General features: G+C 41.3%; 2 protein-coding genes across 4 annotated transcripts in view; one reads left to right on the forward strand and one right to left on the reverse strand.

Annotated features, from left to right (window-relative positions):
* The window catches only part of LYPD1 (LY6/PLAUR domain containing 1), a 39613-nt gene extending 27619 nt beyond the window's left edge, over window positions 1–11994 (forward strand). For 2 of the 3 annotated variants that reach the window (XM_080670089.1, XM_080670090.1), the window contains exon 3: window positions 10501–11994. In XM_080670089.1, coding sequence (XP_080526215.1) covers window positions 10501–10736 — 236 coding nt within the window. In that variant the 3' untranslated portion in view covers window positions 10737–11994. The remainder of the gene's footprint in view (window positions 1–10500) is intronic. The other variant, XM_080670088.1, reaches the window with a different exon arrangement.
* Window positions 11150–14641, reverse strand: part of GPR39 (G protein-coupled receptor 39) — a gene marked incomplete at both ends in the record, with an annotated part of 205996 nt that continues 202504 nt past the window's right edge. The window contains one exon of the mRNA XM_080670087.1: window positions 11150–11673. Coding sequence (XP_080526213.1) covers window positions 11150–11673 — 524 coding nt within the window. The remainder of the gene's footprint in view (window positions 11674–14641) is intronic.

Genomic DNA, 14641 nt, shown 5'->3' on the forward strand with positions numbered 1-14641 from the left:
AATATAACCCGAGGACTGTCTGTATTGAGAACCATGTCAATATAGGAATAATTCAATAATCACTAAATTGAGCCAGATCAATATACAGCTCTGCACTTTCAACTGCCGCCTAACACCCCATAATATAAATGTACTTTTTCCTGTCAAGAATGTGCACACATGAGTTTGTTTGTTTTGAAGGGTAAATGCCAAGACGAGGAACTGTTGGATTTGTACATTTTTAATTATCAGCGATCCTTCCAAATTGCTTTTAGGCCAATTTATGCTCCATCAGCGGGGTTCCTTCTGGTTCACCTCAGCTCCTCCTCTCCTGGGCCCAGATCTGAGCTCATGGGGCTAAGTTAAAAGAAAAATGGACAGACAGACAGACACAAGTGCCCCTGCCATGTGACCCTGAGACTTGGGCTTTGAGGCAACTCTAGCTCTCTCTCTTCTGGAGGGTGTGTTCATTCCCCAGAGCCCCCTGGTGGACACAGCTAGGAATGGACAGCTACCCTGGGAAAGAAAAGGCTCTGATCATAAACAGTGGGGGCACTGTTTATTTTAGAAGGTTAAAAAAAGTTCTTCATTTGCATTGTTCTGATTTCAAATGGGTCTACAGTTTTCCGTCGTACCCTATCCTGTGGCCACCCAGTATGCCTACCCAGAGACAACCTATAGTGTCTCTTTCTTGTGTACTCTTCCAGAAATATTTTATGAGTAGGCATACAGAATGTATATATGGGCATGTAATTTTTGCCATGTTTTCCCAGAAGCATATTATACCATGATAGGCAATGGAGCAGAGTCCTTAAAAGCAGCTATTCTAAAGCCAGGATTCCTGATTTCAAATCCTGGCTCTACTATATAATTACCTTCATGGCCCCTAAGCAAATCACTTAACCTCTCTCTGCCTCAGTTTTACCATCAGGCCATTATTGCTAGAGTTATTGCAATGATTAAATAAGTTAATATTTGTAGAACTTTTTATATTTGATATTTGTATATAGTGTGAAATGATCACCGTAATAAATCTAGTTAACATCCATCACCATCCATAGCTTCAATTTTTTCTTGTGATGAGGATTTGTATGATTTTATTTCTTCGGAAACTTTCATATATGCAATACAATATTAACTAGTCTCTGTGCTGTACATTATCTCTCCACTAGAGGCCCGGTGCACAGATTCGTGTACCCATGGGGACCCTCTGCGTGGCCTGTGGGTATCGGCCAAAGCCGGCAGTCCAACATCCCCCAAGGGATATAGCAGTGCGCAAAGCGGCAGGCGGCTGGAAAGGAGCCCAAACCCAGACTGGGTGCTGCGCCACTCCTGCTCATCCACTGCCGCCACTAGGTAGGCTCGTTGCTGCTCTGCTGTGGGCGCCGTCGCAGCTGCACTCGCCAGCCATGATCCCAGAGTCTGGTGCCCGTCGGTCAGCTGAGTGGTGCTCCCCCAGTGGGAGTGCACTGACCACCAGGGTCAGCTTCTGCCTTGAGCATCTGCCCCCTGGTGGTCAGTGCATGTCATAGCGACTGGTCGATTCAGTCGACAGGTCGCTTAGGCTTTTTTATATATATATATACAGAGGCCCAGTGCATGGATTCATGCACCAGTGGGGTCCCTTTGCCTGGCCTGCACCCTCTTGCAACCTGGGACCTCTCAGGGGATGTTGGACTGCAGGTTTCAGCCCAATCCCCACAGGACAGGCCAAGGGACCCCAAGACTTAGTATGCATATAAGATCTTTGGTTAATCTCTTCCCGCCCTCCCCCTCCCCCACTTCCTTCTGAGATTCATCAGTCTGTTCCATGTTTCTATGCCTGTGCATTGGGCGTCTGCCCCCTGGTGGTCAGTGCATATTAGAGCTACCAGTTGAATGGTCCAATGGTCCAACAGTTGCTTAGGCTTTTATATATATAGATATATAAATAAATGATTTAATTATTTTGTAAGTGCAAGTTTATAGTTTTGGACCCCCTTCACCCATTCCAATCACCCCCATCCCCCCATTCTCTGCCTCTGGTGACTACCAGTGTGTTCTCTGTATCTATGAGCTGGGGTTGTTTTAGATTCCACATATACATGATATAATATGGCATTTGTCTTTGTCCAAGTTATTTCTCTAAGCACATTGCCCTCCAGGTCCATCCATGTTGTCACAAATGGCAGTATTTTATTCTTTTTTATGACTTTATAGTGGTTTATTATATCTTCTTTATCCATTCAGCAATCTATGGACACTTAGGTTGTTTCCATAGCTTAGCTATTACAAATCATCATAATAATAAAAGGCTAATATGCAAATGGTCATGGACCTGAGGCCATGTCCCCTGCCCCAGTGCTGGGGCTGGGGAACCTGAGGCCGTGCCTCCCACCCTGGTGCCGGGGACGGGGGACCTGAGGCCACACCCCCCGCCTTGATGCCAGGACATGAGGCTGCATCCCCCGCCTGGCAGGGCTTGATGGGGTTGGGGCTGGCCAGGTCTTGGTGTCGCCCAATGGGGGTGGGGCCGGCCAGACACTTCTATTATAGAGGAAGGGCAAATAACAATATTAAAATATTTCCTCTAATTAATTCCCTTTTAATGTGCATGAATTTTGTGCACCGGGCCATTAGTAATGCTATAATAAACATGGGTACATATATCTTTTCAAATTAGTATTTTTTGTTTTCTTTGGATAAATACCCACAAGTTGAATTTGCTGGATGACATGGTAGTTCTATTTGTAACTTTTTCAGGAATTTCCATACTGTTTTCTATCATGACTGTACCAGTTTACATTCCCACCAACAGTACTCAAGGGTTCTATTTTCTCCAAATTCTTACCAACACTTATTTTTTACCTTTTTGATAATAGCCATTCTAAAAGGTGTGACGTGATATCTCATTGTGGTTTTGATTTGCATTTTCCTGATGATTCGTGATGTTGAGCATCTTTTCATGTACCTTTTGGCCATTGTATGTCTTTTTTCAAAAAATGTCTATTCAGATCTTCTGCCTATTTTTTAATTTGATTTTTTTGTTTGGTTGATTCTTGTTGTTGTTGTTGTTTTTGCTATTGAGTTATATGAGTTCTTTATATATTTTGGGGTATTAACCCCTTATGAGGTATATAATTTGTAAATATTTTCTCAAATTCAGTAGGTTGCTTTTATTTTGTTGATGGTTTCCTTTGCTATGGGAAAGTTTTTAATTTGACATAGTTCCATTTGTTTATATTTCACTTTCATTGCCTTTACTTTGGGTGTCAGATCTAAAAAAAAAAAAAAAAATCATTGCTAAGATCAATGTCAGGGAGCCAGCTGCCTATGTTTACTTTAAGGAGTTTTGTGGCTTCAAGTCTTATGTTCAAGCATTTAATCCTTTTTGAGTAAATTTTTGTGTAGGGTTTAGGATAGTGTCCAGTTTCCTTTTTTTTTTTTTTTTTAAATGTGGCCATCCAGTTTTCCCAATACCATTTATTAGAGAGACTACCTTTTCCCCGTTGTGTATTATTGACTACTTAGTTATAAATTAATTAAATATAGGGTGTTTGGGTTGTTTTTTGTCAGTAGATTATACTGTGTTTTTGTTGTTCTTGTTTTTTTTCTGGGTTCTCCATTCTGTTCCATTGATCTGTCAGTTTTTATGCCAATATTATACTGTTTCAATTACTACAGCTTTATAATATAGTTTGAAATCAGGAAGTGATTTCCAGCTTTGTTTATCCTTATCAAGATTGCTTTAGCTATTTATGGTCTTTTGTGGGTTCCATACAAATTTTAGGATTGTTTGTTCTATTTCTTTGAAAAATGTTATTGGAATTTTGATAAGGATTGCATTGAACCTTTACATTGCTTTGGGTAGTATGGACATTTTAACAATATTCATTCTTCCAGTCCATAAAGATAAATTCAATACCTTTTCATTTATTTGCATCATCTTTAATTTCTTTCATTAGTGTCTCATAGTTGTCAGTGTACAGGTCTTTCACCTTTTTGGTTAAATTTATTCAAGGTACTTTATTCTTTTGGATGCAATTGTAAATGGAATTGTCTTCTTAATTTCTCTTTCTGATAGTTCATTTTTAGTGTATAGAAATGTAACAGATTGTTGTATATTGATTTTTGTATCCTGCAACTTTACTAAATTGATTTAGTTCTTCATTTGTGGAGCCTTTAGGATTTTAACATATATAATATGTCATCTGCAAATAGTGACATTTTTGCTTCTTCCTTTCCCATTTGGATGCCTTTTCTTTCTTTTCTTGGGTAATTGTTTTGTTGAATAAAGTGGCAAGTGTGAACATTCTTGCCTTGTTTCTGATTTTAGAAGGAAAACTTTCAGCTTTTCAAGGTTGAATATGATGTTAGTTGTAGGTTTGTTAGATATGATATTATGTTAAGGTACATTTGTTAGATATGATATTATGTTAAGCTCTATATCCACTTGGTTGTTGAGTTTTTATCATAAATGGATGTTAAATTTTATCATATGTTTTTTTCTGTATCTGTTGAGATTAGGTGATTTTTATCTTTGATTTGGTTAATGTGGTGTATCAACTTGATGGATTTGTGTGTGTTAAGCTATCCTTGCACCCCTGGATTAAATCTCATATGATCATTATGTATTAATTCTTTTAATGTATAGTAGAATTTTCTTTGCTAATGTTTTGTTATTTTTGCAGATGTTTTAATCAGGGATATGGCCTATAATTTTCTTTTCTTGTGGTGTGTTTGGCTGGTTTTGGTATCAGGGTAATGCTGGCCACATAAAATGAGTTTGGAAGTGTTCCCTCCTCTTCTATTTTTGGGGGAGAGTTTGGGAAGGACTGGTACTAATTTTTCTTTGAATGTTAGGTAGAATTCACCTGTGAAGCTGTCTGATTCTGGACTTTTGTTCATTGGGGGATTTTTGACTATTGAATCAATCTCCTTACTAGTAATTAGTCTGATTAGATTTTTTATTTCTTCATGAATCAGTCTTGGCACGTTATGTTTATAGGAATTCTTTCATTTCTTCTAGTTTGTACAATTGTTGGTGTATAATTGTTCATAGTAGTCTTTTATGATGCTTTGTATTTCTGTGGCATCCGTTTTAGGTTTCTTCTTTCATTTCTGATTTTGTTTCCTCATTTTTTTTTTTTTGGTGAGCCTAACTAAAGGTTTGTCAACTTTGTTTCTATTTTTAAAGAACCAACTTTTGGTTTCATTGATATTTTTAGTTTCTAGTTCATTTATTTCTGCTCTCATATTTATTTCCTACCTTGGACTAACTTTGGACTTAATTTTTTTCTTCTTTTTGTAGTTCTCTGATGTGTAAATTGTTTGAGATTTTTCTTGTTTCTTGAGATAGGCATTTATCTCTATGAACTTCACTCCTAAAACTACTTTTACTATATCCCTTAAGTTATGGTATGCTGTCTCACATTGATTTGCCTCAAGGTTTTTTTCTTATTTTTCCTTTGTTTTCTTTTTTGACCTAATGGTTTAGTAGTATGTTGTTTAATTCTCACCTATTTGTGAATTTGCCAGTTTTCTTGTAACTGATTTATAGTTTTAATATGATTTTAATCTTAAGTTTTTCTTAATTTTTTAAAAATATATTTTATTGATTTTTTTTACAGAGAGGAAGGGAGAGTGTTAGAGAGTTAGAAACATCGATGAGGGAGAACCATCGATCAGCTGCCTCCTGCACACTCCCTACTGGGGATGTGCCTGCAACCAAGGTACATGCCCTTGACCGGAATCAAACCTGGGACCCTTCAGTCCGCAGGCTGATGCTCTATCCACCGAGCCAAACCGGCTAGGGCTAATCTTATGTTTTTAAGATTCATTTTTGTCCTAACTTACGATCTGTGCTGGAAAATATTGCATGTGTACTTGAGAAAAAATATGTATTCTCTTGCTTTTGGATGGAATGTTTATGTATATATATACACTGAGTGGCCAGATTATTATGATCTCTGAATATATATATATATATTAGAGGCCCGGTGCATGAATTTGTGCATAGGTGGGGTCCGGCCAGCCTGTCCAGGGGGAGGGGACATTGGCAGTTGGCTGGCCTGCCAGCTGGTCGAACTCCTGGTCGAGGGGACAATTTGTATATTAGCCTTTTATTATATAGGATATACACTGAGTGGCTAGATTATTATGCGTTCAGAGATCATAATAATCGGCCACTCAGTGTATATGTGTGTGTGTATGTGTGTATACATATGTAGTCCATGTTGTCTAATGTGCCTTTTAAGGCCAATGTTTCCTTATTGATTTTCTGTCTGGATGATATATCCATTCATGCAAGTGATATATTAAAGTCCCCTACTATGATTGTATTGCTGTCTATTTCTCCATTTTGCTCTATTAATATTTGATTTATATATTTAGCTGCTCCTATATTGGGTACATAAATATTTGCAAATGTTATATTCTCTTGTTGGATTGATCCTTTGCCATTATCTAATGATACACAATCTTGGTCTCTTATTTCAGTCTCTGTTTTAAAGTTCATCTTGTCTGATATAACCATAGCTACCCCAGCTTTCTTTGGGCTTCCATCTTCATGGGCTGTTTTTTCCCACCCCTTCATAATCTGAATGTGTCCTTGCATCTGAAGTGAGCTTCTTGTAGGCAGCTTATGGGATGGGTCGTATTTTTTAATCCATTTAGCCACTTGGTCTTTTGATTAGATAATTTAGTCTATTTATATTTAAAGTAATTATTGATAGGTATATACTTATTGCCATTTTGTTCATTATTTTCTGTCTGTTTGGTAGTTCTTCTGGTCCTTATTTCCTTGTTCTCTTCCTTTGTGGTTTGATGACTTTCTTTAGTGGTATGCTTAGATTCCTTTCTAATTATCTTTTGTGTATGTACTATAGGTTTTTGCTTTGTGGTTAGCATGAGGCTTATACACAACAACTTATATTTTTCAGATAAATGATTCATCTTCATCTTGTTTTATTTTCTAAAATTTTACCTTGTTCTTTTGTTTCTTCATTTTTCTTGACTCTGTATTTTAAGTTGGTCACAACTTAAGTCTGAATGCATCATAAAGCTCTACATTTTTATTCTCCTCCCCACGTTTCATGATTTTGTTATCACATTTTACATATTTTTATCTGGTGTATGCCTTAACTAATTATTGTAGTTATTTTTGCAACATCTGTCTTTTAACCTTCATACTAGCTTTGCTTTTAAGTGATTAATACACTAACTTTACTATATGTTTACCATTAGCAATGGATTTATACTTTCACATGTTTTCTTGTTATTAATTAGCATCCCTTCCTTCAGCTTATGCAAGTCCCTTTAACATTTCTTAAATGTTATGGTTTAGTAGTGATGAACTCCTTTAGCTTTTACTTGTCTGGAAACTCTTAAAAAAAATCTTTATCACTCTTTTAGTTCTGAATAACTTTGCCAGGTAGGGTATTCTTGGTTGGAGTGTTTTCTTTTAGCACTGTTAAGATATTGTGCCACTCCCTTCTGGCCTGGAAAATTTCTGCTGAAAAATCCGATAGCTTCATGGGGGTTCCCTTGTACATGAGTTTTTCTCTTTCTACTATCAAGCTTCTCTCAATGTCTTGAACTTTTTAAGTGTAACATTCCTTGGTATGTGTCTCTTTGGATACTTCTTATTTGGAACTCTGGCTTTCTGTATGTCTGTTTCCTTCCCCAGGTTAGGGAAGTTTTCAGTCAGTACTTGTTCAAATAAATTTTCCGCCTCTTCCTCTCTTATCTTCTGGAACTCCTATTATGTGAATGCTAGTCCACCTGATGTTGTCCTTTAGGATATCTTAACTTTTTTTTTCATTCTATTTCTTTTGGCTGCACTGATTGGGTGAGTTCCACTGCCTTGTCTTTGAGCTGACGGACCCTACTGCTTTACCCAGTCTGCTGTTGAACCCTTCAGTGTATGTTTCTGCCCAGTTATTGTATTCATCCCTTCTGCAATTTCTCTTTGGTACTTTCTGTTTTCTCTTTGTTGAAATTCTAACTATATTCATCCATTCTACTACCTAGTTCAGTAAGCCATTTTATGATCATTACTTTGAACTCTTTATCAGGTAAATGATTTATCTTCATCTCATTAAGGTTTTATTTTCTGAAGTTTTACCTTCTCTTGTTTATTGCTTGACTCTCTGTGCTAGTTTCTAGGGATTAGATCTAAAAGCCCCCTCTTCCAGTCTCAAATGGTTGGCCTTGTGTAAGAGATGAACCTCATCACTCAAACCTGCCCTATCTCTTGATTGTCTCTCGCACCTTGTGATTGCTCAAGCCACCTATTTATAAAAGCTCCCAGTGGATTGGGGTGTGCCACAACCAGCCAATATCCCAAAGAGGAGGAGCTTAGTCAGCACCTAGATTCAGACTAATTGGGAGCCAGACTCTCAAGTAGCTTTAAAAGTATACAGCCCTGTGGGACCAGTGTTAGGCCCCAGTGGCCCCCAGAGCCAAGAAACCTGGAGGTACCCGCTGGTGGCAGTTGCAAAATTCGAGGCTCCCCTCATGCGTTATATAACTAACCTACCTCATCAGTGACGCTGAGCCCTGCAAAGTTAGGCTTAAAAATAAACCCTCATCCATACCACTAAGTAAAGATGCAAATTATAGAACAGCATATAGGATGCGATGCTGTTAACAAATGCATGTGCGCGCACACACTATTTCTCCATGGGCATCTAGGTAAATGCATAGGAACAGGCCTGGAAGGAAGCATCCGAAACTGATAGGAGTGCTTCCCTCTGAGGAGAACCTGGGATTGGAAGTGGCGGTCACCTTATCTGAATGTTTTTCACGGTGGAAAATATATTCAATAAACATTTTTGAATTTTTAGTATTTACTTAAAGGAAAAAGTTTTCTAAAGTTGAACTGGCCAATAATAGTGTTTTTAATATTTAAGAATAAAAAGATAGTGAGCAAAACTTAATTCCCTACCATGGACAATGGATAGAAAATGTAGAGACTATATAGCATGTTCCGTAGAAATTAAACAGTGCCTCTTCTCTCCCCCTGCCCCCACGGGCATTATCTCACCAGAGAAGCTACTTCCAGGATTTTCTAATGGTGTTAGAACATCAATCCTTACAGATGCATATAATCCTTACAGATGCAAAAAAATGACAAAACTACGTTTTAATGTAAAATCGAAGGCAACTCTTTACCTCCTTCTTGGAAGTTTTGGGCAGTTGGTCTTTACTGTTTCTCCTGCACCTAAAGCAGCCACTCTCAAGGGGGGAAAGGGAGCCTCAAACCAAAGCAACACCTGCAAACACATCTACAGGGAGTCAGGAACTCCCTGGCCACTGCCAGAATGTATCCTGCTGCTGTGCAGGGCAGCAAAGAGGCAAAGCCATTCACTTCCAGGATGAACTTTAGCATTACCAGTTATCGGACCAGAAAGAATAATTCTGTCAATTATGTCTCAATAAAAAAACTTAATGATACAAAAGAGCCACACAAACCCCAAAAGCTATCTTCAGAGTAAAGCCTCCCCCACCCCAAAGAAAACAAAACCACTCTGGTTTATTGGCTATCTGCTTTGCTATACAGTAATATAGACTTGATGGCATAGAGTCAGAATACCAGGTTCCAATACATTTTAGTAGTGTGACTTTGGGCCAGTTAGCTAAACCTCCCTTGCCTTAGGCACCCCATCTATAAAATGGGGATGACCATGGGGGCCTCTCCTAGATCCTAGTAGTGAAGTATCTAGGACACCACAGCTCTCTGAAGAGTGCCTGGCATGCAGGAAAGCACTTATGTAAGCTGAGCTGTTAGCATCAGAATTGATATACTTCCAGCTTTAGGAAGTCATAGGATGGTCCAAGACACCCTAATTTGAATGCTATGCTGCAATGTGGATATGACACCTGTCATCCTCAGATGAGCCCATCAGTCTATGTGCCCACATGGTGCATGTTAAGTGCTAGCTATGAGATGCTCACTGGGCAAATGACCATATGTTCTATGGGCAAGCTTCTTCCCTGAGAACAAGGCTGTTCTGCACACATGGAGAAATCAGGGCCCCTTCACTAGGGATCTGACCTATTCCCATTGGGACCTGGTCTTTATTGAGAACATTCCATTATTTAATAAAAACATAGTGGAGAGCCATCTCTCGGTGTCGCTGATAAAGTGATAACAGAGGTGGGATCTAGACAAACAGCTCGTGGCCCTTTCTAGCATGAAATAGTTTGAACAGCAACAAGGCAAAACGCTCTGTATCTAGTACACAGTGTGAATTCTGACTTTTAAAAAAGTGGACTTTGGTTTGACAGCTCTTTATTCACTGGCACTGCATCTCAGATCGCTTTTGGAACAATTCTGTCCAAAGTGGTGCAATGAGGACTGCCTTCTATCCGGTGCACCTCATGTATTGGGGAGGGTCAGCAAAACAACCAAAAGCACCCCCCTGCCCCACCCAGGCTCTGGGCTGGGAGGGGGAGGAAGGACACACTGGGAACTGGGCTCAGCGGGGCGCTGTCCGTTGCCAGCACAGGGTTAACCCAGCTCCTTTGGGCATGTTGCAGGGATCATGTATCGCAAGTCGTGTGCCTCCTCTGCAGCCTGCCTCATCGCCTCGGCCGGGTACCAGTCCTTCTGCTCCCCCGGGAAACTGAACTCGGTGTGCATCAGCTGCTGTAACACCCCTCTGTGCAACGGGCCCCGGCCCAAGAAGAGGAGCAGCTCGGCCTCCACCCTCCGGCCAGAGCTGCCCGCCACCATCCTGCTCCTCAAAGTAGGCCTCCTCTTGGCGCACTGCTGAATGAGACGCCAGCCCGCCTGCATCGTCCTCTGGCTCTCGCTCCCCGGTCCATGAGCTCTCTGGGCATGCTTTGATTCTGGGTAGGGAGCCCGCGTTCTCTTTCTTTTAGTTCCTTTGCAAATAATGAAAGAGCTCAGTGTAAAACATTCTTGTAAGCCCTGAATAAATTCAGTCGGACTGAATTTTCAGTGTGTACTTAGAAGAAGGGAGGGGATGGCAAAGTCCCCGTCTGTAACCAGAGTCAAGGCGGCAGAATCAGCCCTTCGGAGACCTGAGGCGGGCATCTGCCTTCCCGAGGCCCCTAGCTCCCGCTCCTGTCCCTGGTGCGGGAGCAGATTTTGTCACAGCTGTGTGCGGGAATGTTGCTGTCACCGGCAGGGCAGGTTAGCACTCCAGGCTTTCTAAGGTGACATTCACACTTCATGCTCCTGAACACCATTCTCTGCTGCAGAACTGGCTGGTTTCGTCTCCCACTTGGGCTCTGGCGACTCGGGACTCGATGGCTGGGCCTCAGACTCAGGCTTGGCTTCGGCCTCGCTCTGAAAAGTGCTTAAGAAAACCTTGTGAGTTGTCCTGGCAGAGGAACTGCGCCTGGAAGCGAGGCGGAGGAGCGGGCGGCGCGAGCGGGCGCTGTCGGTGGGGGAGGCCGAGGCGGAGGCGGCCAGGCCGCGCAGGCGCCGCTCCTGGTTGGCGTGCTGCAGGGTCAGGCGGCAGCGCAGCACCTGCCAGAACACGGCGCGGAACTGCCGCGAGGACACGTTGTACAGCAGCGGGTTGATGACTGAGCTCAGGTAGAAGAAGGTGTCTGAGAACGGGAGCAGGATCATGTACGCCTGGAAGTAGGACCGGGTCCAGTCGTGCTTGGGTCGGGCGGCAGCCATGATTCTCCGGACCTGGTTGGGCATCCAGCAGATGGCCAAGGTCAAAACGATCAGCCCTAAGCAGGCAGGTGGGGGGAGAGACAAAAACACAGCATGAGTACAACAAAAACATCAAGTTTTTACCCCTCCATTCTGTGCACCCTGGCCAGGAAACGGTACCCCTTTTTCAATGTGTTTGACAGCTTCCGCAAAAAATTTCCCATCGTTTCACGGCTGGGGGAGTTGACTGTATTAAAGACCATTAAATGCTTTAGACAGTTTATTGATACCTGTTAATGCCTGTTAATTTAAAAATTGTTTGTGTATCCAGAAAGCATTTTATGTAGTCCTTTAATCTAGTTATGTCTTATTTTTAAATAGATGTATACAGTATAGCCACATCAGATGAAACATTTGCATTTTAAAGAAGACCCAATGGCATCTTCCAGACAAATGGAAACGGTAACAAAGAAGCCTAGTTAGTGACACTGATCTCACATTCAGTTTCTAGGGAAGCAAAGTCAGGAGGAGCCTGTCACTGAGAGTTTTTTACATACATTTATGAGGTTTGCACACCTGTAATTATAATGCTCAGATCTGCAACAGCGATTGCTTCTTTTTAAATGTTTTTTAAAAAGACAATTATCCAAACACATTGGAAACTAGAAAAACTTCCTTCACGTTCAGCCAGTAGATGCTCATTACGTGTGGCACAAGCAGAAGCTGACCGCCTGGACATATGTCTGGGTGCCCACTTGTTTGCATTCCAACTTACACAATCATTGCTATTTCTGTGACCTCTGACAGAGAAAGATTGGGTTAGGCCACAGTCAACTGATATCACAAGTTTCATGAGATTTATTCTACAGTGCCCCCCCCCCCAAAAAAAAAAAAGTGGAAAAGAAAACAAGCAAGAGATGTCGGATCAGAAAGCAGCAGCAGGGTGAGGTGGAGAGTGGGCAAGGGACCAGAAGGTAAGTGAGCAGAGCTGATATCCTAAAGCTGTGTTTCGGATCTCCAGAAATGCTTCATCCCACTCCTAAATTTGAATAATAAGGGAAAATTCACATTTTACAAACCCTCTGATTTCTAAGAAACCACAGGAAAGTGATTGTTGGCAATAGTTCCTTCCTGCCTCTGATCAACGGTAAATATTTCACTAATGCTCCAGGAAAAACGCCATGTTTACCCATCCAGGGTGGGCCCTTCTGCAAGCTCTCGCCTGAGCATCCCTTGCCTGGTGGCAGACTGGCCATAGGTGTATTCTCTGGCACTGAAATAATCCAGTTCCCCCCTCCCCCCCCCCCCCGCCATAACAAACCCTCCACAAATTGCAGCTGTTAGCCAAGAGAGCTGTAGGAACTCTGCTCCCTGTTAATTTCCAAGGGTTTCTCCAGTCAAATCTCAGCCCAAGCTTGAAATACAACCCAATTTGCTTATTTCCTTACTTTGAATTTGCTACCTTGAAAACACTCAGTAAATCTAAAAATAAAGCAGGCAAAGTCACATATCGATATGATGAAAAGGCAAAAGAGATCTTCTTAAGTCAAGGGTGTATTCTGAATCACCTAGTTACAGCAGCTGGATGGGAACACAAATCAACATTTTTGATTAAAAAAAAAACTTTTGGAGGAAATCGGGAGCTTTTTTGCACTGTTTTCAGAAGCACAGCTGTTCCCAGCTCCCTGTGCTATTCCATCTGTGTTCTTAAGTCATTTCTCCTTGTTTTGATCTCACGCAGCTCTGACTGAAAAGATCACCTCATTAACTGCGAGGGAGCTAGGCTTTGCCACACCTAGGGAAGCTATGTCTTCACAGAGTTTTAACTTTCTCTCTTTCCTGCCACTGACTTTCAGAGAACAAGTACAGCTATCTTCGTCTGAGGACTTATTTCCTAGAATGGAAATCGAGCACAGGGTTAGATCAGTGCTGTGCCACACCATAGGAGGCTGTACTTCAGCCGGTAAGAATCTGGAAAGGCGATAAGAACTGCCTTGTACTTTCCACAGCTTGAACATAGCACAGTTTTTAAAGCCTGTGGAAGAAAGTGAGAAAAGAAGGCAGGGCTGTGGGGGGTGGGGAGAAGGCATCCAAGTGTTCTCTTCTGCTCTCCCTGCTCCTGTCCTATTCATCTCTTATTTGCATGACCCTGTTCTTCTGTTACCTTCATCCCTTTGCCTGGCACCAAATGTCCTTGATTGATCCTCCTGTCAAATGAAGCAGAGTCAGTAAAAAACAAGACCCCAGCACCCGATATGAGGCAGGGGGTAGGGGTCGGCAAAGAGTTGTGGCCTGGTTTATAGTTGTAGCCAGGAGAGAGAACTCTTGCTCTGAAATAAAAATGAGCTAAAGTAGGTAAGTGAGAAATACCTTAGTCTGGAAAAGTAGCAGAACATAGGGAACCAGGCCCAACGTGCTTCAATGATGAGGAAAAGAAGGGAAATCTCAGCTTCCTGGCTGTAGAAGTCGATAGATGTGACACAAAATGCAGACATGGACAACAAGAGCCAAGGAGCTGAGTTAGACATGGACTCGGATTCAAGATTAGGTATCCAACAGGTCTTGAGCTATAACCAAGAATAATGCCAAATTTCAGTGGGTTTTCCCTATGCCAGGTTCTGCACTAAGCATTCTCTGCTAATTTCCTACGCATTCCTCACTTCTGATAACAACCTGGTAATATGAAAATTATTATCATCTTCACCTTACAGATGCAGGTGAGTCTCAGACAAGGTTAGCTGCCCATGTGCTATAACTAGGACACATGCTTGCCGAACTTCAAAATCCAAGATAAGTACTTTTTCTTCAAAGACATAATATTGTCTGTTTCTCATATTTCCAGTTTGAAAAATATAGACAACATGGGGAAGTAAGCATGAGCCATAATTCTACCATGCAAAGTGGATATAAAGAGGCACTGTCCACTAGAAATATAATGTAACCTACATGGGATTTTAAAATTCCAAGGAGCCACATTAAAAAACAAAAAGAGACAGGGGAAATCAATCTAATAACAGCCTCTGTAACACCAAATATTTTCATTTC

Source organism: Plecotus auritus, assembly GCF_963455305.1.
Source record: "Plecotus auritus genome assembly, chromosome: 5".
Classification (NCBI taxonomy): domain Eukaryota; kingdom Metazoa; phylum Chordata; class Mammalia; order Chiroptera; family Vespertilionidae; genus Plecotus; species Plecotus auritus.